The sequence below is a fragment of the Haliotis cracherodii genome, unplaced genomic scaffold (genome assembly GCF_022045235.1).
Source record: "Haliotis cracherodii isolate W230 unplaced genomic scaffold, xgHalCrac1.p SCAF_2, whole genome shotgun sequence".
NCBI lineage: Eukaryota > Metazoa > Mollusca > Gastropoda > Lepetellida > Haliotidae > Haliotis > Haliotis cracherodii.
In genome coordinates, this window is record NW_027266275.1 from 61025540 (window position 1) to 61052542 (window position 27003).

General features: G+C 39.9%; 1 protein-coding gene across 1 annotated transcript; it reads left to right on the top strand.

Moving 5' to 3' along the window:
* The first annotated feature begins 1720 nt into the window (after positions 1–1720).
* Positions 1721–27003, top strand: LOC139469551 (uncharacterized). Its single transcript, XM_071251743.1, has 25 exons — positions 1721–1772; positions 7854–8171; positions 8708–8904; positions 9959–10147; positions 11232–11395; positions 12643–12826; positions 13628–13761; positions 14215–14323; positions 14811–15002; positions 15311–15346; positions 15501–15665; positions 16044–16199; positions 17024–17212; positions 17718–17827; positions 18261–18417; positions 19551–19744; positions 20184–20271; positions 20785–20977; positions 22057–22229; positions 22899–23054; positions 23747–23892; positions 24278–24420; positions 25119–25216; positions 26255–26396; positions 26930–27003. Exons 1-25 carry the CDS (start codon positions 1721–1723, stop codon positions 27001–27003), a joined length of 3759 nt encoding a protein of 1252 aa, XP_071107844.1.

The following is a 27003-nucleotide window of genomic DNA, read 5'->3' on the forward strand; positions in this document are numbered from 1 at the left end:
TGTCTGGTCCAGACTCGATTATTTACAGACCGCCGTTATATAGCTGGAATATTGCTGATGCTGATCAAAAGATGAATGTATTTCTATGTAAAAAGGAAACACAACATATCTTCACATCTTCTACTGCGGGGACCGAATACAAAACTTGTAAAACATAACGCGATTCGACATCAAATGCCATGTTCAGAAAACTTGATCGGTGATTCAGGAATCAGTAATGTTAATACATGAATACTATAGGATCTTGTCATATAATAGGAATGCGTAATGCTAGTTCTTTAGAATATTATAATATTATAATAGAAATGCGTAATGTTAGTTATATAGGATCCTATCTTATAATAGAAATACGTAACGCTTGTTCTATAGGATCTTGTCATACAATAGGAATGCGTGATGCTAGTTCTATAGAAAATTATAATATAATAGAAATGCGTAATGTTGGTTATATAGGATCCTATCTTATAATAGAAATACGTAACGCTTGTTCTATAGGATTTTGTCATATAATAGGAATGCGTGATGCTAGTTCTATAGAATATTATAATATAATAGAAATGCGTAATGTAAAGTTATATAGGATGCTATCTTATAATAGGAATACGTAATGCTCGTTCTAAAGGAGCTTGTCATATAATAGGAATGCGTAATGCTAAATCTATAGGATTTATCTCATAATGGGATTGCGTAATGTTAGTTCTGCAGGATCTTGTCATATAATATAAATACTCAATGCTGGTTCTGTACGGTCTTGTTTTATGATAGGAATGCGTAGAAATGGTTCTCTAAGAACTTATAATGGGAATACGTAATGCTAATTCTATACGATGTTGTTATATAACAGGAATGCATGATTCCAGTTCTATAGGATCTTATCTCGAAATAGGAACGTGTAATGTTAGTTCTATACGATCTTATCTTACAATGGGAATCCGTTATGCTGGTTCTGTACGATCTTATCTTGTAATAGAAATGCGTAATGCTGGTTCTACACCATATTGATCTACAACAGGAATGCGAAGATCTATAGGATCTTACCTTATAACAGGAATGCGTAATGCTGGTACAAAACGATCTTATCGTATAACGGGAATGCGTATGTATATCTGGTCATATAGGATCTTATATTTTAATAGAAATATAATATGACGCTAGACAATGCGCTGTTAATATCTGATACACATATTTCTCTGCCAGAACCTGTCCCTTCGGAACTAAAGACACACATTTCTTCAATTGTTTTATTAAATTTCGCTGTTTCATATTAAAATGAATTTAAAATTCACATGTATGTTTGCAATACATAACAGACATCCCTTGCGGTATGATTAACAGCAGGAAGATTATATTAAAGATAAAAGATTTAGTTTGTAGAAACTGTGCATGTTTATATAGGCTAACCTAAACACATTTATAAGGCAAAGGGTATTTCATTAATCTGAAATTAAAAGGTTTTGGATATTAATGTACTACACTGAGGACATATTGACAATGTAAACAATGAAATGGATAACTGTCTGAATGAACTAGACAACAAAGACGACACATTCGTTGTGATGAATGAGAAGTGACATAAACTCGGCTACCTGTCACGATGTTAGCGTTTCCTGAGTCATCACGCATGCGTAGACAAACGGTCACATGACACATAGGACATTCAGGTCGTATAAGAGTGCAGCTCTTGGGTCGTCATCCTTCAGTTTACACAGTATTTCCAAGTATGAAGTCTCACAGGGTTTTCGTAATAGTGATATTATTAGGTGCCTATAATGGTAAGTGTCTTTTCATATTTTCAGTTTCAAATGTAACACAACACAGTGTTTCTGCGTTATTATCTTCATTCATAATCAAGAACACGATTTTCTATAGAGACTAGAATGCAAATTGTGAATACGAGCGTGAGTTGACTGTATTGCAACAGGAACGCTTATTTGAAGTGACCACTTTTCATTTTCAGATGACAATTTTATAACACTGACATCACACAATGTCACGTCAATGTATGTGAATGGTATCTATGTCATGAATGACAAATACATACATTCATTGATGTAATTATGTCAATTGCATATAAACCTTTTCTGATGCCATGTTTAGAAACTTGTGCGCTTCAAACTCCCATTACACGTGTCTATGCCTAAGAAATAAACAATAGTGGGCTGTTTTTTGGTTTACGAGTGTGCCTGTCGCTCAAAGATGATTGGCGGTCATTGCTATGTAACAACCTGTTTCTTGAAAGGAAACATTATCATAACTGGCACGATAGTCTAACGTTTGCTTCAGACTAATAACCTTCAAAATGTACATTTTAAATTAGTATTTACTTTTTAGGTTGATAATATGTGTAATACACTTTATATTTTTATTTGTATAAAAGTTAAAAACTTTAGAACGAACCTATAGTGTATAAAGAAATTATTTATATTGTCTTTATGCCAAGTATTGTCATAAATGTAGGTAGCAATATTTGTTTTGTAAATAAGATCATGAAGTTATGACGCATACAAATAACATCGTGCAAACGTCGGACATATGCATAAAAATCTTTAACGGAGAAGGTCTCCCCGTGTTAGGTACAATACCCTAGTCTTCCCCGTGATAGACATGTCCTATCACTGTCATGTCTGTTTCACAAATATATCACCTATGACTGACATATATCATTTCAATTACACATTTACCTTTTGCAATCGCCTTCAGTTCCTGCTTGGTGACATCAGCCGCATTACGGGTTTCCCTTAAAGAGACGTTTATAGTAAAACCAGCTTTGAGGTGGCGTTCACAGTCACGAATTGTCGATTACAGATAAAACCGATCCTCACGAAGGATGTGTACACCAAATTACAGTTTCTCATGGCGATGAAGAAATTGTATTATTTGAAATTGACATGTTTGTAATCAACAATAGTGATTTAAGTACATCGTAAAGATGAGTATACCTGTAACTTGTATTGTGAGCTATTAGCATGATATGTATATACGTATATTCGCCCATCATTCCTCCCATGTATCCTTCAATGGAATTCACCTGAACGCGATTGGGGTACAAAAAAGTTCAAAACCAGACAATGGCGTATTTTTTAATTTGTTTGGACCTTATAACCGCATCATTCAGTGATATTTTCCCCTTATTCATTCCTGCAGTCAAGGAATATCCAAACTCACACAACCGTCGGGTAATTATATAGACATTAAGTTCATTGCTGTTTTAATACGATCGCTACTAAGTGACATGAGGCTCCATCCCGGCATTCCGCATTGTTTCTTGGGCAACTATAACAACGCATTTCAACTAATGGCGAGATGGCGCTCAATGTCAAAGCCACCCCATGTTGTTTTGATTATGCTAACGTAGGACCTTGAGAATCAACGTAGATCAGCGACGTCAATAATGTCCCTGGTCGTTTACTGTTTGCGTCGTAATTGCTACCTTATGTCATATCATAAGTCGTAACGTTACGTTACAAGGTCTGGCTTTACTGCGTCGCCATTAACTGTGTCTTATAGTAATATGATTCTAAGGGCTTCATTTGACTGGATCTTGAATGGAAATAAGCGACAATTTAAACGTAATAAAGACGGTAATGCATTTAAATCCAGATACACATATCTAACCTTATGAATTTGAGAAAACAGTGGACGGTCGAAAGTTAATATAAGGAAATTATTTATCATATAATGTATTATATATGTATCCTAATATTCCATTATTTTATTGTTTTGGGACAGTATTTATTTACAAATGCATCATTTTAACTTTTTCTAGCCCTATTATTTATCACATAACGGCCAGAGTAAACACAGTAACCGTTGATCATATTTCAGTCAGCTGTTAAGCCTATTTATCTTGAGCATCAAATTATTAAGCTCGATTATTATGTTTTATTTCAAAACACGTGAACGCCTGCATACCAAACATGATTGACACGGGACACAGTGATTAATTATCTGTCAATCACACATTCTCCTCGATTGAACTCGTGATAGATGTTCATTGCTTGGCCATGCTTCAAGCAACGCTCCATGACATGTTTACAACTAATCCGATATAGACCTCTTTAGGGTGTTTTTTTTTGTTTGTATGTTGCATGTAGGTCAATTAGTCAAACTAAACCTGTATCGTGCTATTTTCAGATTACGTACAATGAAAATCGGTTTATATTATTTATTATTCCTAAAGAATATTAATACAAGTATAATAACTGACACATTCCCATTTAGAAGCTGTAGCATCAAAGAAAATATTGATTTAAACTTCTTAAATCTTTAAATACGAGGTTCTGGTAGAGATGCTGATGCGTGTATCAAGCAAGTGATTAACTACTGGGTAGGAGATGGTTATAAGCTAATATTACACGTACCGAGAGATTACATATATGATTAATAACATTGCTTAGTGTGTTATTGATTGGGCGATGTTATATGTAGCTAGGTGTACAGCTACTTATGCAGCTGATTATGTTGTCCGCCATGTCCTCAGAACTGTCACTCGTCTTATCCTGAAAAAACAAGCGTTCTTGGGTGGTCACAAATGCTTGAGATATAAAGGTTGCTTGTGCTCATCGTGACAGTGGGGGCACGGGAGGCCCAGTCGTCTAAGGCGCCTCGATTCGCTGTGCAGAGTTGCGTCCCTTGAGCACGCCAGAAACCTACGATTGAGGGTTCGAAACCCGGTTCGCCCCAATTATGTTTCTAGGTTTGTCAGCACCATACCCATGCTCGTGGGTTTCACCGAAGTGGTAAACGTCTGAGACCTGCATCACTTCGGACTTTCCTCCCACATTAAGCTGACACGCCGTGATATAACTGGAATACTGTTAAAAGCAGCGTTAAATCCGACTCACTCACTCACTCATCGTGGCAGTAGGGACTTATCGCCATCACGGCTAATGACAAAAAGAACAAATTTTGAGGATTTTACATTTTCATGTCAAATTTGGTGACTAAAGTATACGAGCACAATAAATTATGACATTTATGCTCGATCTCGTTTGTATCGAAACGTATGGATGGTTTATGGATAATTCAGATAGTTGAACGATTTTGCAAAGTCAGTGTGCTACCTGAGATAAAAAAAACAGCATCACGCTTCAAAATTTCCAAAATTAGAAAAAACCCAGCTGATACGCTGTTCTTTGTCTAGTACCATCACGGCCTGTCATTTATGACAGTTGTGATTGACGTTTCCCATGGCAACCTGAAACGTCGTAACCTCCAATGCGCTGCGGAGAACAATGACGTTGGTTTGTGAGCCATATCCCCGGGGTGGGGCTGATTGTCCTGAGGGTGGAGGTATTGAGAAAGACGATTTAGCTTCTTAGAGTCATATTTGTTGTGTTAACAAAAACACTAATTACCTTTTCGAATAGTTCAAAATTTATAACTCATTTATAAAAATAAAGTGTAAGTTGTATTTATATATATATTAGTATATGTAATATCAAATCATCTTTAATCTGCTGCACTACTGTCTCCATTTCAAAATAAATATTAAAGAAAATATTGTTTGTGAAAATTTGAAAATTAAACTAAGCTAAGACAAAACATGTATTTTCTATAGGGAGAATTATCTATGCACAAGATTTGGCGTAATTTTAGGGTGGTTTTGTTGTTCAGACAATTGGTCATAGATGACGTCTTTCATGTCGTCATTGCGTAATTGAACATAACCTACTGCTAAGAGTTATGGCCACGTGTATGAGGTTCCCGACGTCGGTGTGGAAACACTGTGGAATACCCCTAGGGCGTGTATGTAGATCAGGCGAATAATGACTGTATTTCCGTGACTAGGGTAATTAGGTAATTAGCGTACGGTGTCATGTGCCATGGTTGATTTATAGTTGTACATTTCACGGTGAAATCCACATTGATTGACTCAGTGATGACAACATTGCACTGATCAGTTAATTACCTCTGCTCCATTCGTATGTTTAGTTGCCCATACTTTGTACTATTCAATTCTTGAAGGGGATAATCTGTTGGATGGTGGGTGGTTGTTTGTTTTAAAAAATCGAAACAGATTCCCTCTTTTTTTGCTCACACCACATCTGGCTCTCAATGACATGCAGATACAAATAATTTTGTTTATGATTGAAATCCACACATACCTTTTAAATTCAATTTAAGTTTAGAATTCAAAAATTAGATCCATTACTTAAAACTACCGGGGATCCGCCTATGAAGGACGTTTTTGTGGATTTATTTTTTAGTTATATGTTCCACAATGATCGTGAATATATTTTACAATATTTCTCCTATACTCTGTCAAAATTTAAATAACTCATCATTAAAGACATCACGGCAGTGCAGCTTTGGAGAAAAAAATGTGTTCTTTAACATGTGACCAAGCAGCTGTCATGTTTTGTGTAGGATGTTTATAGCGCATTCATTGTGTTGTCATGGAAACATAAAAGTACATGTCACATACTTCTAAACATGATGCTGACAAAGTATGGTTGTTTTTAGCAAGTGGCATGTACATTGACAGATATAGTTTTATCAGATGAACAATTGAACTCAGTGTGATTAGTGTTGGTATTTGTAGTGTACTTGGACTGAGAGGATGTTTCTCCTGTGGACTGTAGACCCCGAGCTTCATCATAAGCTCAGTAGCATGTATCTATGTTGAGTCAACTACAAAAGAAATGTTTGGGCCAAGACATTAAAACAGCCCCACACTGTATTGCTAAACGTATATAATAATTAAACGTTTTTCTTTACCTATAATCAGCAGAATCTCTACACTTGTACACAGAAGTCGTAATTCAAACTTATCATATCCTTTTTTTTAACAAAATCAGTTATGCATTATCGTTCACTTCATCGTCTTTTTCACACTGTTTCCGATTTTAACATTTAATGTTGGTCAAACACTTTTGATTAAGTATGCCTTAAAGTATTAAAATCTGTAAAGTTGCTTTGTTGACTCTACTTGCCCTTAAATATATCGTTTCTGGTTTTTTTTAACAAACTCAGTAATGCAGTATCGTGTCACTTGATTTTCTGTTTAATCTATCACTTGATTGTCTGGTTTGTTTACAGGCCGCCGTCGCATGGCACGGGTTCTTCTGTGCGGCGTCAGGCAATACGTACTTACTTTATCATGTAAATTGTGTGAATGACGGGTCTTACCGGTAGGGCAGGACACCTGGTGACAGCTGGTGACTTTCAGTGATCCATTCATCTAATTTTCACGGGGCGGTCGGGTAGCCTAGTGGTTAAAGCGTTCGCTCGTCACGCCGAAGACCCGGGTTCGATTCCCGACATGGGTACCATGAGTGAAGCCCATTTCTGGTGTCCCCCGCCGTGATATTGCTGGAATATTGCTAAAAGCGGCTTAAAACCATACTCACTCACTCTAATTTTCACAGCTCTTTTGTCCTATACTCCAAATGGAATCTGTTTCGGCGTATAATCTAAACTGGTTATTATCTTTACATCGCTTATCCTTTTGGGGATAGCACCGTATGTTCCAGTAAATCGTGCTTGTCGAGCTTACCTATTGTGAATCGGGTGGTTAAGATGGCCTCTCATTTATGTTTATGTCCATCTGACAGCTGTAAATCCATCGACAGTAAACTGAGTCTGCTGTATTTCACTTACTTGTCGCTAGTCGTGTGACTGGTACACTATTTTACATTGTTGAGGTGACCTATTGTGAATCGGGCGGTCAATATAAGAATAAATGTTGCTTTCCCAGCGGGTAATATAACAGATTGTGCGTCATCGTGTAGTGATGCTACAGTTGAGTTGTAATACACACACTTGCTGTCGTGCGATTACTACACTACGCTTTAAAGCTACATTCAGTCACTTACCCTACTTATGATTTTACTTATTATTGTTATCCTCAGTTATAGCCGATGACCACGACCATGACCACCAGCAGGCCCAACCAGACGACCCACAATCCCCTAAGGAAGATGGCGACAACACCGGAAGTGACAATGGAAATGGAAAAGATGGGTCCTGGAATATCCCTGGAGGAAATTTCCCCGAAGGACCCGAAAATACAGGGAACGGCCTGGACAGGTTAACTGACAGGTTTGAGGAAATGTTCGACGGTCCCAACGGGCAACAGGGATCCGAATCAGCTGGGATTAAAAACATGTTCAGGAACCTTGGTCAAATGCTGGCCAACTTGAGACGATCCCAGAACGCTAATCCGAGAGGTAGATACTGATGCTGCTTTGATAACTTTTTCTACTGAAGCTTAAACTACTTATGCAGCTTCTTCTTCTTCTTCTTCTTCTTCTTCTACTACTTTTGTTTGTTTGTTTGTTTGTTCAGCAATATTCCAGCTATATGACGGCGGTCTGTAAATAATCGAGTCTGAACCAGACAATCCAGTGAGTGACATCATGAGCATCTATCCACGCAGTTGGGATAAGATGGGATCTATCTATCTATCTATCTATCTATCTATCTATCTATCTATCTATCTATCCTGCTGAGCCCCAGTTGTTTCAAGCTACACAATGTGCTGTGCAGAGTTACGTCCCTTAGGCATACCAGAAACCTATGAAGACGAACCTACCTTGATTATGTCTGGGCTTGCATTACCAATCCGGGTTCGTGCGTTTTACTAAATTGGTATACGTCTACGACCTGCATCACTTCAGATTTTCCTTCTCACATCGAGCCGTGAAAAAACTGAAATCATGTTCGTTAAACCCAACATACTCACTCAGTGAGTTATAATTTTCAGGTCAAGGTGACCCTGACCCTCTTCCCCAACCCTTCGCCAGCAACCCGTGTTTCCAGAGTCAGGAGAAGATTCAGGAATTCTCCGACGAAATGTCGGACCTTTTACCAGACGCAGATATTACAGAGAACGTTGATACAGTAGAAGATTTCATGGAGGGCCCGGATGAAGAACCCAGTGAAATTATTGAGAAGATGTCGGTGAGAAGTTCAAATCAATTCTCAAACTTTAAACCCTGTTTGTGCAAACACTTGCGTGGACTCTAAGACTTTCCTCACGTATGTAACTAGTTGTCAGAAAAAAAACTATTTATATAAAACCATTAACATATCAGGTCTTTGAAAGGCGTTTAGGCGTTCATCGTTTACTTTTCCTTTCGTTGTGATGAAACACACACCATTTGAAGGAAAACGTAGGTATCAATTCAGAAAACCGTCATGATTTTATATCAGACTTTAATCGGAGACACATGTATGTCCTGGAAAGTTCCCATGTAATCTGCTGAAAGAGTGAGTCTGATTTATCACCCACGGAACCTCAAGCACAGCTCAAACACATATCCACACAAATATTTGCGTACAGCATATTTTGATGACTTAATATTAATATCTCCATCTGTAAGAATACATTTATCCCTTGAATGCAGCCCCATTGATATTATTGATACTGTCATTCATGCCCATGAACATTATCGTAATATGAAGTTCCAGGCTAACTAGATTAGACATTCAATTACCATGAGGTGAGGTGAGGTGAGGTGAGATGAGGTGAGGTGAGGTGAGGTGAGGTGAGGTGAGGTGAGATGAGATGAGATGAGGTGAGGTGAGGTGAGGTGAGGTGAGGTGAAATTGGGTTTAACGTCGCGTCCAAGATTATTGCACTTATATAGCGACGTGCATGCACGTGTTGGCTGCTTGTACCAGTCCGGACTGATGCCGATTTATAGTGCTAGCCCACTGGGCTGAGGACTGAGACTCCATCTCTGGGATTTCATGAATATATGTGTGCTTCTTCCGCTGTGAACTCATGAATATAGATATGAATAGAGCTTTTAGCAATATTCCAGCAATATCACAGCGGGGGACACCAGAAATGGGCTTCAAACAATGTACCCATGTAGGGTATCGAACCCGGGTCTTCGGTGTGATGAGCGAACGCTTTAACCACTAGGCTACCCGACCGCCCCTTCACACAGCAGAAGTAACTATGTCCGTATTCTAAGTGATCCAGAATTATTTGTTATCCATTGCGCAGGACTTCACCCTGGAGTGTTTCGCCCCTATGCTGGATAACCACACCAAACACCAGATGTGTCGTATGTTCTCCAAGAAGTCTCTACGAAGCTTCCAAAAGTTGATGAGTGTTGGAATGGACTGTGTGGAGGCCCTGGATGACATCAACAAGGATGGCCGGCATGACGACGATGACGATGACGATGACGAGGTAAGTTTCCTTAAACTTTTATCTGGACGTTTGTTTTTTGCTATGCGGTGTCAGGAAGCACAACACATACTTGTTTATGTTTGTTTGTGTTAGTGGCGTGCGCTATTTTGCCTTTTTCGTCCAAAGGAATCCGTTTCGGATAATCGAGACTTGTTATTCTCTGGCGTTGACGTTTGATATTTAAACTGAGGGGCAAAAGAAAGTATACCAAGTTTGTAATTGAAACTTGAAAGAAATCTTGTTAATTTTGATTATGTATATTTAACTCTCACTCATTCCTGCAACTCTTTGTAAGTAATCTCTCGCTTGCTAATTTGGAGTAAAAATAAATTGGTACAATGAAGATAGATATCAAAGATACCTTTCAGCAGTTGTGTATTATTTTTAAAGTTTTAAATCAAATTATGTTTGTAAAAATAGAAGTAATCTTTGAAAACTAACTAAGCATTAGTACCATTTATTTTTTTATTTAGATACAACTGACTTAAGATATTTTCAGTTGAAAATCAAACATATGATCAAATCAATTGAGAGGTATAGTTTCTTTTTCTGCTCAGCTTATATCGCGCTTCCTCACTCCCAAGTACGGCTATTACTGCCCAAGTTTACTGTAAATAGGCTACTAATTCATCACGAATATACGAGGCGCGTTCAATAAGTTTTGCAACTTCAATATTGGACCAAGTCGCGGAATATCTTTTGCACTTTTATTTTTCAATATAATCTCCATTCACCTCAATACACGTATTCCATTTGTCTTTTAATACCACTTTTATAGAACTCCGCAGATTGGTCCTCTAACCACGCCTCTGTGGCAGCCTTTATGTCCTCGTCATCCTGGAAGCGTCTTCTATGTGGGGCAGATTTCATTTACCGGAACAGGAAATAGTCACTGGGGGCGAAGTCTGGGCTGTACAGTTAAATCACCCACCCTACAGCCCAGACTTAGCCCCCTCATCGCTTCAGACAAATAATGTAACTGAATGGTCATATCATGTCATATAAATGGAATTCCTTAGTGACGAGAGTAATTATTGTTTTATTTTGAAAGGTCCAGAATATAGGTTTGCTTTCTCTTTCTTAGGACGACCTTGATCTTCCACATCAGATGTTACTGATGCAGCACATGAAGAAGCGCCCATTTGCCCAGTGGTCAAAAACTGACATTGACCGTGCTTTCAAACTAGCACCGGATACTTTCGACGATGACGTCATTGAGGGTCTGTCGGATGACGTCTTTGAGTCCAGGTACGTAATATATAACTGATACGTCAGAGCTATTCTCATGAAATGACAAACTGGTTTTCTTTGCATCTTGGGTTATGCCGGTGTATTCCTCTAAACCATCAAACAAAAACAGATTACCAGTATAAGAATCCTTAAAACACTGGTCTATATATCCCGTTCTCCGTAATAATCCTACTCTAGTATTACACTACCTATTAACATACTGTCATTTTCTAAATAATCTTGAAATCTTCTCCCAATTTAGGAACAGTATATGCAATGAATTAATATTACAACTCCATTGCTGCACATAGCCGATTTGATATGGCAGAGAAGTTGAATGGGGTCGAATGTATCGATGTTTTTCTTCCTGGGACATTTTTAAGCGAATAGTTATTGGTTTGCGTGTACAGATCTACATTGCTAACGTGCTCTGTCAGAATAACACCTAATCTTTAGATTCGCTTTTCACAGAATTAAACATGTAAACTGCCGGACAAAAAAAAGTACACACTCATATTTGATTTTGGCTAAAAACAGAAATTGTTATTCGACTGTGTGTACCTTCATTGGGCAAGGGTTGCATAGTTGTGTTTTGAACCTTAACTTTGTAATGTTTCGGCAACTGATAACGTTTGCAATTTTTTGTGTCAAATCCAATTGTGAAGTATATACTTTCGTTTGCCCGGCTGTGTAGCATTAATCGTTCTTTAAAGGGAAGCAAAGCTTGGGCAATGGCATTGCTCGCAAGTTTGACTCGTTTCAAAATTCAACATTTATTGTGTATATCACTTGCAGTTAATTACCCAATTACATACATACAATGCCTCAGTTTGACACAAGTATCCCATTACAACATCAAGACATGGACCGAAAATGGACATCAGATCACGAAGCAGAGTCCTCCTTTAACGGCGCACTCTGCTCAGAAGTCAGATGTCCATTTTCATAATTCTATATAAACTAACGGATACCATGTGTCAAACTGCCTCTGTGTAATCATTAACTTCTAAATTAACATACATCATAGGATTTGAACTTGCATACATTAAGAGCGGTGTTTGAGGGTCTGCCAATTTGCCGGAGCCTACTCCTCCGGTACTGACAGGTGTTTGACACATGTTACAAGTAATTATTTTTTAACCACGTTACATGTTGATACGCGCAAAAACTGCAACAATTGTTTCTGAATCTATATGAGTTATTCCATGGCAAGTTCAATAAATATTTTGAAAGAACAACTAATCAACTGTTACATGAATTTCCAGCCTTCAAGACCTTGGGCGCTTGGTCATGCGGAACAAAGGAAGTCCGGCCATGCAGGGTGCGCTGAGGCAGAGGATAGCAAAATGGAGGATGCCAAGTCGTATGAGCTCAGCAGACATTGCTCGAGTAGGTGCCGGCCTGGCTGCCTTTGACCCGGAGGACCTCGATGACATCCAGCCTGAAAATGTAATCCCCTTTATGTTTTCTAGTATTTAGCTTCTCTCATGTTACTTGCTTCAATGTATTTCTGGCTATATCAAAATATTTTTAACGTATCGTTTAGATTATTTGTAAGAGACGGACTATTTTTTCGGTTGTATTTTTTTCCTCTGAAAGGATAAAAAATAATTTTTTCACAAATCATTTCAGGACGTTCATCATCTCCAAGTTAAAACCTCTTTAAAAAGCAATAATTGTGGAGTTACGGATGTTTCAGCCCCAGTTCCCTCGATATGTCACTGATACGGATGTTACGGATGTTTCAGCCCCAGTTGCCTTGCTATCTCACTGATAGGGTGTTACGGATGTTTCAGTCCCAGTTGCCTCCATATCTCCCTGATAGAGATGTTACGGATGTTTCAGCCCCAGTTGACTACTATCTCACTGATAGGGATCTTACGGTTGTTTTAGCCCCAGTTGCCTCGCTATCTCACTGATAGGGATGTTACGGCTGTTTCAAGCCCATTTGCCTCCATATCTCACTGATAGGGATGTTACGGCTGTTTCAGCCCCAGTTACCTCGCTATCTCACTGATAGGTGTTGCTGATGTTTCAGTCAGGTTGCCTCCATATCTCACTGATAGGGATGTTACGGCTGTTTCAGTCGCAGTTGCCTCCATATCTCACTGATAGGGATGTTATGGCTGTTTCAGTTCCAGTTGACTACTATCTCACTGATAGGGATGTTACGGGTGTGTCAGCCCAGTTACCTCCAGATGTGATTGCTTGTGATGTTACGAATGTTTCAGTCGCATATTACTTTTCTAGCTCGCTGAAGCTGACTTGGATGATGTTGACCTTGATATTGATGACGATGATCCAAGGAGTCTGACTATTGGCCGTTTGATGATGAAAGGAATTCAGAAACACCCATCAGAATACACAAGGGTGGATATCAGAAGGTAAGCCAAGGCTCTAAGTGGTACACTCTTGAAAACACATCCCTTTATTCGTACACATGCACTTTTTCTGTTTTCAAACATAGTGAGTAATTTGTGTTTTACGTCTCTTAAAGCAAAAGTCAAGCGATATCCGGGATTTTTAATCGAATACACATAATGACTAAAAATACAACTACATTTTAAAGCCTAATATAGAAAATACTTTATCCAAAGGGGGCAGTGGGGTAGCCTAGTGGTAATATAATAGCCGTGATATTGCTGGAGTATTGCTAAAAGCGGCGTAAAACCATACTCACTTTATCCAAAGATGATGAACACCAGCATTATAGTTCATAAGATTTGACTTGACGAAAGGGATAGGTGTGCCAAAACAGGCTGCAGTTACCGAGTTTACATCCTATCCCATTAAAGTCTCAAGAGAGTTTGCATGATTTAAACTACTGTATTTTCCAGAATGCTTCCATTCATGAAGAGTGACCAAAATATGGTCCGTGGTCTGGACTCTGGTGCCCTGCTGCAAGCTCTGCCGGACATAGCCAAACTTAAATTCGAGGACGACGAGGTGAGCCACATGAGTGAGTGAGTGAGTGCTTGAATGAATGCGTGAATGAATGAATGAATGAATATGACGTCGCATCAGCATTATCTCAACCACATAGTGACGAGAACATCATCCGGAATTAAAATGCATGCTATCAAATATCATAGTTATATATAGGTGAGCTACACGGGCTATGTCAATCATTTGATATCGTGTACTAATGGTCAACTGGCCAAATATTTTGAACTCTTTAGTCCTTTAGCAATGGCAGCACTATCAAGCAATAAAACAGTGGATAACTCCATAACTAGTTGCAAGATATATATATTCGTTTGTTTGTTGTGGGAATCTCACTCGATTCAGCCCATACATATTTAAATAATCAAGCACCTTCATTTAACGAGTTGTACACTTTAGCTGTTGCTTGACTGGTGACATTTTAATACTATCTATGCCGCCAATTTTGATAGAAAGACAGTCACACACATAGTCGTACGGGATGTTCCAGGCTCACCCGATCTGCAGGAAGCTCCGCGAGTTGCCGGATTGGGATGAAGACCGCGACATCACCCAGGAGAAGCTGCTGAAGATGGGTCCTATCATGGCTGGGTGTGGAAGAGACTTCTTCGATGATCTCCCCTCGACAGTTATAGAGGGGGCGCTGACTGCCATCAAGGATATCGACTTCGATGACACAGAGGTACAGAGCCACTGGCTTTTTACAGTTATATCAAGGCGTGTCAGCAAGGTGTGGGAGGAGAGCCCGAAGTGATGCAGGTCTCAAACGTTTACAACTTCGGTTAACCCCACGAGCACGGTTATGGTGCTGACTTACCTAGAAACAAAATGAGGTCACCATGTCACGGTCACCCGTGTCTCTCTAAATCAGTGTTAACCTGCTTTGAGTCAGAAATACTACTAAATAATAATTTAGAAAACCCAAAAACATTGAAATGTTCTTATGATAGACATACAGAGTACAACAAATTTTGATTTCTTTTTCTACAGGCTGGAGATCTTCTTGGAAAACTGAGTATTCCCGAGGTTGGTAGTTTCAAAATAAATTAATTGAATGTAAATAAGTATTGAATAATTATATCATATATTTTTGTAATATTTCAAACTTATCATTATTATGTCAAAATGAAGCGTAATTGTGACAATTATCATTTTAAACTGTCTACATTAATTGTTACAGTTCAAAGACTTCACGTCGGCCCACTTCAGGCAGATTGGCAAGCTTGCCAAAGCAATGAGAGCCGACGACATTGATGACTTACCCGACAGCGTTGTTGTCGAGACTCTGGATGACCTTGATGACATCGACATGGACGACTGGAAACGGAAGATGTTCATCAACAAGGTAGGCCAAATATTATCACTGTTGTGCAGTTGTGTAAAGTTATAAACGTATTAAATCACGATAGTCATGCATCACTACAATTAGCCTCGGAAATAATTGTCTGGATAAGGGACCAATCACTTAAAACCGTGGAGGGAGTTTTTGAAAAATTGTATTTCGAAAAAATGCTGGAAGGACATTATTTCGCCTTTGTAACCCCACCCTCATTGCTGTATGTCCAAAATAACGTGTCGTGTGGTTTCTCCAGGATATATTATGTTCCCCCATTCAATAAATAATAAAATTATGTCTTGAAAAAGTGCCCGAAAAAATACTTTGTCTCCAGCAGAAATCACACGTTTTTCCAATTTGCCATGTTCACATATTTTTCCACTTCAGGCAATGGCCACCAACAAGAACAAGCTCCCTATCAAACTCCTACTTCTTCCTCATTTCGCTGAAGCCCTCAGCATGGACGACATTGAAACAGCCGACGTACAAGACATCAAAATGCACATGGCCGGCGCCGGCAACATCAAATGGAGAAGAAGCTTGGTTGGTTCCTACATTATACTTTTGCATCATCAATGAATAATGACATCAAAGCGATTTTAGTAAAGAACGATGTATCCTTGTTAAGGCACATCTGGGTCTAGTCTAAGAACGCGATCTTGGCACTGTCGTAGTTCCGTGACAACATATGAGATTTACAATCATCTTCTTGCAAAGGATGGACCCTGATCCCCGTTTCTCAAAAAACATCTTAGCGATCGTAACTTCTATACGTAACATAGACTTACGGCTGGCGTAGCGCTAACTTCGCTGTGTGGAACGAGGTCAATGGCTATAACCAGATCAGGTGATAAATGTCGCCGTGGATTCCGTTCTCGGATTACCTTTTGTCTCTGCATCTACATTTTGGTAATTCGAATATATGTAGATATACATTTGCAAGTCTTTGAGTATAGTGACCTTTTTCAAGTTTTTCGTGTTATAATGAACCCAACTTATTTTAAACCATATTTTAATCATGAAAATAACCCCATCAATCGCTTTCTTGCGCTCAGATTAATCACAAAAATAGTCTCATTTGTTTATGTCCCATATCTGGTTCAAAGGTTATGCCGATTATATAGTTTTGTCAGAAATCCAATATGGCCGCCAATATAGCCCATGGGACAATATTTCGCCGAACATCAAAATGCATTTACTAGCCACTATGAGTATTACAGAAATGTAAGTTAAAAAAATATATGTTTCGGTGCATGGAGAATACATGTTCCTACTAGACTATGGTGAAAACATTCGATATAGACGACTGTAGCTTGTTCCGGAGAATCAGGTTTCCCTTCATATATATATGCATCTCCATCCCGCAGGCTTCCGCGCTGTTCCACAAGATACGCGAATTCAACCCCAGCCTAAACGTTGACGACTTGCACGAACTCGGCAGCATCGTCACAGGTATGTCCGAAGAAGACATCAGCAACATGCGTGATGACAAGATGAACGTCGTCAACCTCGCCGCCCAATTGGCCGAACACGAAGACGACCTCTCCCTGTCACAGGTTGGTTAAGTTGTAAATAAACACGTCATGCAGCGTTAGGACAACAAACCGGGTAGAATTTTGTTCATGCGTACTTGCCCAAGTTTTCTTAAATTGCAATGGCAAGGTCATTGATGAACATATCACAGAACACGATATGTGTTCAGCTGAGATGTTCTGATGTTCTGAAAGGTGAAGTTTCCGTGAAACATCCGGGCTATGATTTACCAGACTCGTGAAGATCCGGGGTAGAATAGGTCTTCAGCAACCCACACTTGTCGTAAAAGGCGACTCTCCTTGTTGTAAGAGGCGACTAACGGTATCGGGTGGTCAGGCTCGCTGACCTGGTTGAAGCATATCATCGTATCCCAATTGCGTGGATCGATGCTCACGATGTCAATCACTGGATTGTCTGGTCCAGACTAAATTATTTACAGACCACCTTCATATAGCTGGAATATTGCTGAGTGCGGCCTTAAACAACAAACAAACAAATATGATTTACCAACTCCCTCTTTCTCCCCAGTCTGAAGCCATGGCAGTAAAGATTAGAAATGCCTTCAACTTCGACAACCGCAACACTGTGGAGATGGATGAAACCGACGTGTTGCAGGTGGCACCTTTCCTTCAGTACCTGTGAGTGAAACTCGTCATGTCTAACACGTTTGTCTTTTACGTGGAATGTGCATAATAACAGAGCATTGTACTAATTCTAAATTAAACAAAAGGCATTTGGTAGCTCAGTCGTGTGAGGCGCCATTAATCGCTTTGCAGAGTTGCATCCCTTGAGAGTGACAGAAAATTATGATAATGGGTTCCTGATGATGTTAAAAGATTTGTCTTCACGTAGCCTCACGACGACGAGGACCCAGGTTCGAATCTTAAAATGAATACAATGTATGAAGCCCGTGTCCACTCCCCATCTAACATCAACTCCCCATTCCCATTCTCATGCTCGCCCCATGCCTTTCCCCTAGCACACACATCGCCGTGATATTGCTGGAATATTTCCCCTCACTCACTCACTCCGACATGTATATATACTAACCTTGATATTCTATCTGTCCAGACCAGAAGCCCAGTTCAACAAGATCAAGATGTCACGGCCTGCCAGAGAGGCCTTCCTCACGGCCATGAACAGAGGCACTAAGTCTAAAATCAACCGAGAGAAGCTCATATACCTCATGGGGCAGGGAGAATCCATGCTAAACACTCAGGAATACCGAGTATGTAGCATGTGGATAGACGTTTGTTATTCTACGGGGCCTGGGATTTTCTTTTAAATTAGTTGTTCCAAAAAAATAAAATAAATGTTTTTGCCCCAGGCTCACCATAAAGACTTGTTCGTTGGATTCATACAAAATGTCCAGAACAAAATGCGTTTTGGGTCTTCAGAAATATGTTCCTGCAAGGGCATTTGTTAAATATGCACACTGACAAATATGTATGTGTATCTTTCTGTTGAAAGAAAAACATATACTAGAGTCAGACCAAAACATGTCGAGGGCACGGGTGGCCCAGTCGTCTAAGGCGCCGCGATTCCCTGTGCTGAGTTGCGTCCCTTGGGCACGCCAGAAACATTTGATTGTGGGTTCGAATCGCTCCGGTTATGTTTCTAGGTTTGTCAGCACCCTACCCGTGCTCGTGGGTTTTACCGAAGTGGTAAACGTCTGAGACCTGGATCACCTCCCACATTAAGCTGACACGCCGACTTGAAAACTGTTAAAAGCGGCGTTAAACCCAACTCACTCACTCACCCAAAACATGTCACCAAACAGAACAGGAAATACGAAAATGCATTTTGGAGAAATAGAGCATCTCACCCGAGTGTCTTTTGGTCTCAAATATATCAACACGAGTGGATCAAAGTGGAAGAAGAAGTTGATGAAAAGGAGTATATATATATATATATATTAGCCTATTAAAACTGTGTTCAATCTTACTCCACTTATTTAATTATTACTGTCTTGTGCCTGAGAGTTAGAACTTTACTGTGCTTTATATATATATATATATATATATATATATATATATATATATATATATATATATATATATGTATATATATGTATATATATATATATATATATATATATATATATATATATATATATATATATATATATATATTTGACATCAAAAGACACGAGGGTGAGATTTGCTGAGTAGTCCCGTGCTTAAACAGAACTACATATCTTCTGTTCGAACGGCACATTATTATCAATTACATTTGTAGGCTGATAGTTATTGCTGATCGACCAAATCACAAGTTTGAAACAGAGAAATTGAAAGTTCCATGTCAATTAAGATAAAACGATCAGAGTTGACTCCAATCTTACAATGTGGTTCCCCCATGCAGATGACGGACATGGGGACAGAATGGGACGATAGGAAAGTTGCGAAGCTTGGAGGTCTTCTTCAGGGCATGCCAGACAAGGTCATTAGGAGGCTGCCAGGCTCTGCCCTGATGAGAAACATTCGCAGCTTCTCCGGGGCAGCGCTCACCAAGCTCCAAGCAGAGGCCATCATGAGCAAGGTCGAGGAGCATGACTCGTAAGTATTCGAAAAACATTTCCGTTGTCTATTCTGAGCGTTGTCATTACATTTTGTTACGTCGTTTTGGGTATGTGGTAGCAGTCGTAGAGTGTGTGTGTTTTGGAAGAAGGGTAGGGAGTACAAAGATTGTTGCTGGTTTGATGTTTAACGCCGCACTCAGTAATATTCCAGCTATATGACGGCGGTCTGTAAGTAAGCGAGTCTGGACCAGACAATCCAGTGATTAATATCATGAGCATCGATCCACGCAATTGGGATCGATGACATGCATCAACCAAGTCAGCGAGCCTGGCCACCCGATCCCGTTAGTCGCCTTTTACGACTAGCATAGTCACCTTTTACGGCAAGCATTGGTTGGTGAAGGCTATTCCACCCCGGAAACTTCGCGGGTCGGGGTGCACAAAGAAACAATGAAACAATGCATTTCTGATGTCAGGTCCTGGAACTGCAAACGTGAGCGTCTGGCCCAGGTGGGACCTTTCCTGAAACACCTCAGTGAAGACAAGCTGAAGACAATCTGTAAGGTAAGACAAGGTCTTTGAAAAGGCTGCCGTAGTTCCGTTACAATCAGCCATTCAGACCATGCATCATAATTCCACTATACAGTAAAGTACGTTTATAACGAACACGCTTATAACGAACTGACGGATATAACGAACTGATTTTTTGGTCCCGACTATTTGCCATATTTATGATGTTTTTATGCTTATAACAAACTACGGTTATAACAAACTAAAGTTAGTGTCCCCTTCGAGTTCGTTATAACCGTAGTTTATTGTATTAAACAAGGGAAGCCCCGTAGTCTAAGATGCCCCAGTTCACAGTGTAGATCTAGTGGTGCGCACCTATGACCTTGATTATGTTTCAAGGTTTGTCAGCACCAAACGAGGTGGGTTTCACCAACGCAGTGAACATCTAAGACCTGCATCACTTCGGGTTTCCTGTATTGTATGTATTATATACATATCTGCAGTATTAACATCAAGCACTTCGTTTAAACGTCCCTATATGTACCTTCCATCTGGTTCTGTTTTCAGTCTGAGATGGCGGCTGCAGCCTCTGCTGTGATCAAGGGCATGAACCGCAACGACGAGGCCAGGATGGAGAGAAGGAGGCAGGGATTTATGAGGGAAGAGACTATCATGACAACAGATGGAGAGAAGAGAGTAGTGCAGCTCATTCAGGAGAGCCTGAGTTCCGACGTGACGACAAGAAGGAGACGAGCTGTTGGTAAGTCAGTAGAACGCACAGGATGACAAGGAACTTTGTAATTTCAGATTCCTGTAAATTTGGGAAAATAACATCCACATTAGCGGAAATTATGTTATAATTTATTATCTGGTGAATTGGATAACACAATCGTATTATTCTCTGTCGTGGGTTGGATCCATTATCAGACGCGTATACTAGTTATTAAGATATTGTTTACTTATAATAGTGTGGAACCAGGATGCCGTTGTACAAAGCGATCTTAGCGCTAAGGTGAAATTAACTCACATACCTTAACATACACTTACGACAGTCGTAGCGCGAAGGTTGTTTAGTACAACGGCAACCTGGTTGATAAGGTGATCTAACTAAATCCCATATCTCAGGATCAGGTGGTTGCGACTACTCCACGTTTTACATTGGTTATGAATCTTGGTCAGTCATATCCAATTCATGTCTAAGGGATCTCTAAACGTAAAAAGTCTGCGTGGGGTTCTGAAAATTAAACTGATATGCAATGACATGGATTTAATATTTTGAAATGAAATTTGACTCAAAATCTGCTTTTATCATTATTTAAAATTCTGTTTAATTGATACGTTAACCGAGATATTGCACTGGAAAACGAAGGAACTACAAATTGAGTGAGGAAATTTAGTTATATTCCCTACGGCTCCAGATACAGATCATTCATCAAATCTTCATCTATTTGCAGAATTGCGTCCCTTGGGCACGCCAGAAACATATGATTGTGGGTTCGAATCCCGGTTCGCCACGATTATGTTTCTAGGTTTGTCAGCACCATACCCGTGCTTGTGGGTTTCACCGAAGTGGTAAACGTCAGAGACCTGCATCACTTCGGGCTTTCCTCCCACATTAAGCTGACACGCCGTGATATAACTGGAATACTGTTAAAAGCGGCGTTAACCCCAACTCACTCACTCACTCACTCACTTTACCTGAAGTCCGGCAGAGTCGGTGGCATTATGTTAAAGAGCACATGTGTAAACCATATGGTGTTACTCATAGTGATGATATATAAGATCAAGAGTTTGTGCTTAAGTCAGAAATCAACATTCCTTACAATGTATGTTTGGCAGCTGGGCCCACTTGCCACCAGATTAAGACCCTCGGGATGAAGGCTGCCTTCCTGGACGTGACGACTCTCTCCGCCATGGACCAGACAGAGTTCCCCAACTGTCTGCAGACTCTGGGATCTATCAGCGGTTGGGAGAAACCTCAGCTCGCAACTCTGCTGGACAAGACAAAATATGTAAACACCGCATCATGCATGCCTCAATTGTCACCAGGCGCACAAACAAAGCGGGGTTTCATATCCCACAAACACAAAATCATTTTAATTTCAATCATTGTCACCCTGTAATCCGTATACCTGCGGAAGATGCACAGTTATTATTATTATTATTATTATTTACAGATGATGATGATGATTATTATTATTATCATTATTATTATTGTCATTATTATCAGATTATTATCAGATGATGATGATGATGATGATGATGATGATGATGATGATGATGATTATTATTATTATTATTATTATTATTATTATTATTATTAATAATGTACAGATTAAAATAAAAAAATGCAGCAAAGATGGTTTAGATGATCCTGTGCATCAGGCTGGTGATTTTCCAGAAGTGAAGTGATCTTCCAGCATCTAGATTTATTATTATCATGGACCGCCTCCGTGGTCTAGTGGTAGACTAGTCCGGTCTAGTACAAGCAGCCACACACACACACGCACACGTGCATGCACGTCGCTATATAAGTGCAATAATCTTGGACGCGACGTTAAACCCCATTTCACCTCACCTATTATTATCATGGATTATCATAAAGGACATATTGCTCTACATATCGCTGTCTTCCTCTCTCGCCCTTGGACACCGGATTAATATCTCACTTCTCACCCTAGGTTCATGGTCCCCCCAACACGTGGAGCGTAGAGGTCGTCAGACAGGCGGGAAGCATCCTGGCCGCCCTCACGCCAGCCGAGCTGAGTCAGATCAAACTGTTCACCCTCGATGCCATAGCGTCCGCAGGAAAACATCACCTTTTTTCACAAGAACAGGTATTTGTTCCATGCCAAGGAGGTGCACTCGGTTAGAACACCATACCAGCAACTACTGATAATTCCTGATCCTTGTTCTTTTTAAATGACTGTGAGTGATGTTAGATCTGAACTTTTCGAGAACTGCTTGTATCCATGTTAACGCGCTTGTATCTATGTTAACGCAAGGCCACTGAAGCAATGACATTACACAACTGTAATGCTTCATACCACATAAAACCATTTCCATACTGATATGAAATATCTACTGTAAGCGGACTCCATTGTATCTATCCGACTATTCTCATAAGCATGTGTCTACGATTCCCTATTAAACTTTAATAGTGATGATACCAGGTGTTTATGAAAAGGTGAAACGTGTCCTGCCCAACAGGTGGCACCCTTCACAAACACACGCAAATGCAAGTCAATTGAACACCTAAAAAACACATATCGTCCAAGTCAAATTAGGGAATTGCATCGGACATCATTTTTGTCACTGATGCATCAAATTTGGAAATGTTCTTTACGTTTCTGACACAGAACATTTTGAAATCTTTACGGAGGCAATGAATGTTGTAACCCTGATCAAAGAGATTTTGAGCAAGAGACGCAGGCCGCTCTTTGAAATATTCATAGAAAGAGCATGACTGATTGCATCTCATAAGTTGGGAAATGTAGACACCAATACAACTATTAATGTTTATTTTCAGTTGAGGGTTGGATTTTACCGATGGTTGAACAACTCCAAGGCTAATGACATCAGCAGAGTTTCAGCAGCAGAAATGACCTCCCTCGGCAACTTCATCTGTGCCCCCGAGCCCTCAGAAATCCTGCAGTTTTCATCCTCGGCAATCAGGTACGTGTTGCAGGACCCGTGAAGATTCGGGGTAGAATAGGTCTTCAGCAACCCATGCTTGCCGTAAAAGGCGACTATGCTTGTCGTATGAGGCGACTAACGGGATCGGGTGGTCAGGCTCGCTGACTTGGTTGTTGCATGTCGTCGATCCCAATTGCGTGGATCGATGATCATGATATCAATCACATGATTGTCTGGTCCAGACTCGATTATTTACAGACCGCCATAATATGGCTGAAATATTGCTGAGTGCGGCGTTAAACAACAAACAAACAAGGTGTTACAGAGTATTAGCAAAACAACTATTTGTGACATCAAGGTTGAAATTAAAACAGATTCTGATTTTGTGACTAAATAGACTCAACTATGTGGATTCTACTTTCAGAGGTGCACTAAATGTGATTGGCGGATTGAGGTCATGTGACCAAAATCAACTGCGGGCCTATGCCAGACAGACGATAGCAATCTATGGTGGAAATGTAGGCAGTTGGAACGAACCCGTTGTCTCCGATATGGGAATAGTCATCGGTATGTGGCAATAGTATTTATGTATATATCATTCCTATATCCTATGAGATAGCAAAAAGGGCATTATTGCTGAAATGTTATAAAAATGTATCCATTTCTGAGACGAGGACTTGTTTGTCCTGTGACACGAAATACGAATCCTAAACGCCAAACATTTTTTTCTAGTTTTGAAATGTCTGGTTTCCTGTACATAATAAAGCCACCATGCTTACTAAATCATCCTTTTTCATATTACCTGATTCTTGACAACGATGAGCATATTATTAATTGATTCCTTCTTTGAAATTCATAGCCCAGTCGTCTACGGCGCTCGAGGTGCAGAGTTGCGTCCCTTGGTCACGCCAGAAACATATGATTGTGGGTTCGAATCCCGGTTCGCCACGATTATGTTTCTAGGTTTGTCAGCACCATACCCGTGCTCGTGGGTTTCACCGAAGTGGTAAACGTCTGAGACCTGTATCACTTCGGGCTTTTCACCCACATTAAGCTGACATGCCGTGATATAACTGGAATTATGTTAAAAGCGGTGTTAAACCCAACTCATTTACTCACTGAAATTCATAGATTAAAAAAACTTCATGAAATTGACATATTGTACTAACCCCGGGAGTCAAACAAGGGCTTAACCTCCCTTTGATATCACTTCGGATGATATCACTCCAGATGTTTGAAATGTAACATTTACACTTTGACAACAGGTGGACTGAAGGAAAACCAGATAAGAATGCTGACAGCCAAACAGATTGCTGTTATAAGCACAGAAGTCATTCCACATCTCACAGTTGATGTCATACAGGTAGATAAAACATTTAAACTCCAACAACACAAAGAGGTCGATTTAATATTTTAAATATAAAATAACTAAGAAAACGAAATACTTTTTCTGAAGGGCACAGAAAAGGTTTATGGTTTCGAAACCTACCATCAGAAATCATCGAATACTTATAAGGGTGACACCAGGTGTTCGCGAAAGAGGTGAACTTGGTCCGCCCTATCATAAAACACATCTAGTGAATGCGTAAGGTCTCTGTGCAGTTTCCACCGAAGAACATCTTGGTGGGGATTCCGAATCAGAATAGGCCACCAGAAATCTTTGGTTGTAGTTGGAGGTTGGTTGGTTGGTTGGTTTGTTGTTAAACGCCGCATTCAGCAATATTCCGACTTTATGACGGCGGTCTGTAAATAATCGAGTCTGGACCAGACAATCATGTGATTGACATCAAGAGCATCGATCCACGCAATTGGGATCGATGACATGCATCAACCAAGTCAGCGAACCTGACCACCCGATCCCGTTTGCCGCCTCTTACGACAAGCATAGTTGCCTTTTACGGCAAGCATAGGTTGCTGAAGACCTATTCTACCCCGGATCTTCACGGGTCGGTGGTTGAAGGTGTCGTAATGGATCTGGTATTCAGACTCGGTGACTTCCTACCATCAGGTCATCATACCCCGACGGCGTGGATCGTTGCTCACATTATCTGTCACTGGACTGTCCGGTCCAGGCTCCATTACAGTAAACTACGGTTATAACGAACACGCTTATAACGAACTGACGGATATAACGAACTTACTTTTTGGTCCCGGCATGCTGTATATGTACTTATAACGAACTACTAATTAAAATTAGTAGTCGCTTTGAGTTCGTTATAACCGTAGTTTACTGTATTTACGTTGACGTTATATAGCTGGAATATTACTAAATGTGACGTTAAACAAAAAACAAACAAACACTTCTAGACATGCTATATCTTACAACAACGGATTTTTTCAAAATATTTGACGTTTCAGTAATATAAAACCTTTTTAATAATACCTTTTACTATTTATTTAGTCGTTCACCGCCACCCAGATGAACAGGTTCAGCGCAAACCAGGCTAATGCTTTCACTGAGGAACAATATCGTCATCTCTCCGCAGACAAAAAGGAGGTCGTTTCTCGCAAAGCGACCATTGCATTCAGAGAGTTTCCCGCTGGTAAGCTACAGAAACAGTAGAAGATGCATTTAAATTATAGTTTTACTTCTTGTTTGCATCAATAAATGGAGCACGGGTTGCGAAATCTACGGCAACGAGATTCAATTTTTTAAAGGTTTCGTCCCTTAAGCGTACCTAAACCCATGATCGTGGGTTCGATTCTGAGATTCGCCCTGGTAATGTTTTATTCTAGGTTTGTTAGTACCATTACCGAGCTGATGTGTTCGATCTAAGTCGTAAATATCTCAGACCAGCATTACTTCGGCCTTTCCTCCAACACCAGGCTGACACGCCGTGATATTAACAATCTCATTAAATCAGATCTTAGTTCTCGCTATCGCTACTTAGAGGCAGCGAGAACTTAGATCTGATTTTGATGAGATTGTGATATTAATGAAATTATGCTCAAAGTGTGATAAAGCCATACTCGGTCACTCAGTAGAATACAATCAACTTGTAATCAAATTGTAATGAGTCTCCAAATATATTACCGCTGTGTGTTGTGTATTGAAATATAATGATAATATTTTCAGGTGCCGCTGGTCTATCTCACTTGACACCATTATCCGCCATCGCCTGTTTGATTGGTCTCTTCCTACGCTTTTAA

Bases quoted from the DNA above. Each gene is read 5' to 3' on its own strand.
- LOC139469551 (XM_071251743.1), top strand. From the start codon at position 1,721: ATGAAGTCTCACAGGGTTTTCGTAATAGTGATATTATTAGGTGCCTAT. The intron at 11,396-12,642 runs GTACGTAATATA...ATGAATTTCCAG, and splicing joins GATGACGTCTTTGAGTCCAG to CCTTCAAGACCTTGGGCGCT. The intron at 20,978-22,056 runs GTAAGTCAGTAG...TATGTTTGGCAG, and splicing joins AAGAAGGAGACGAGCTGTTG to CTGGGCCCACTTGCCACCAG.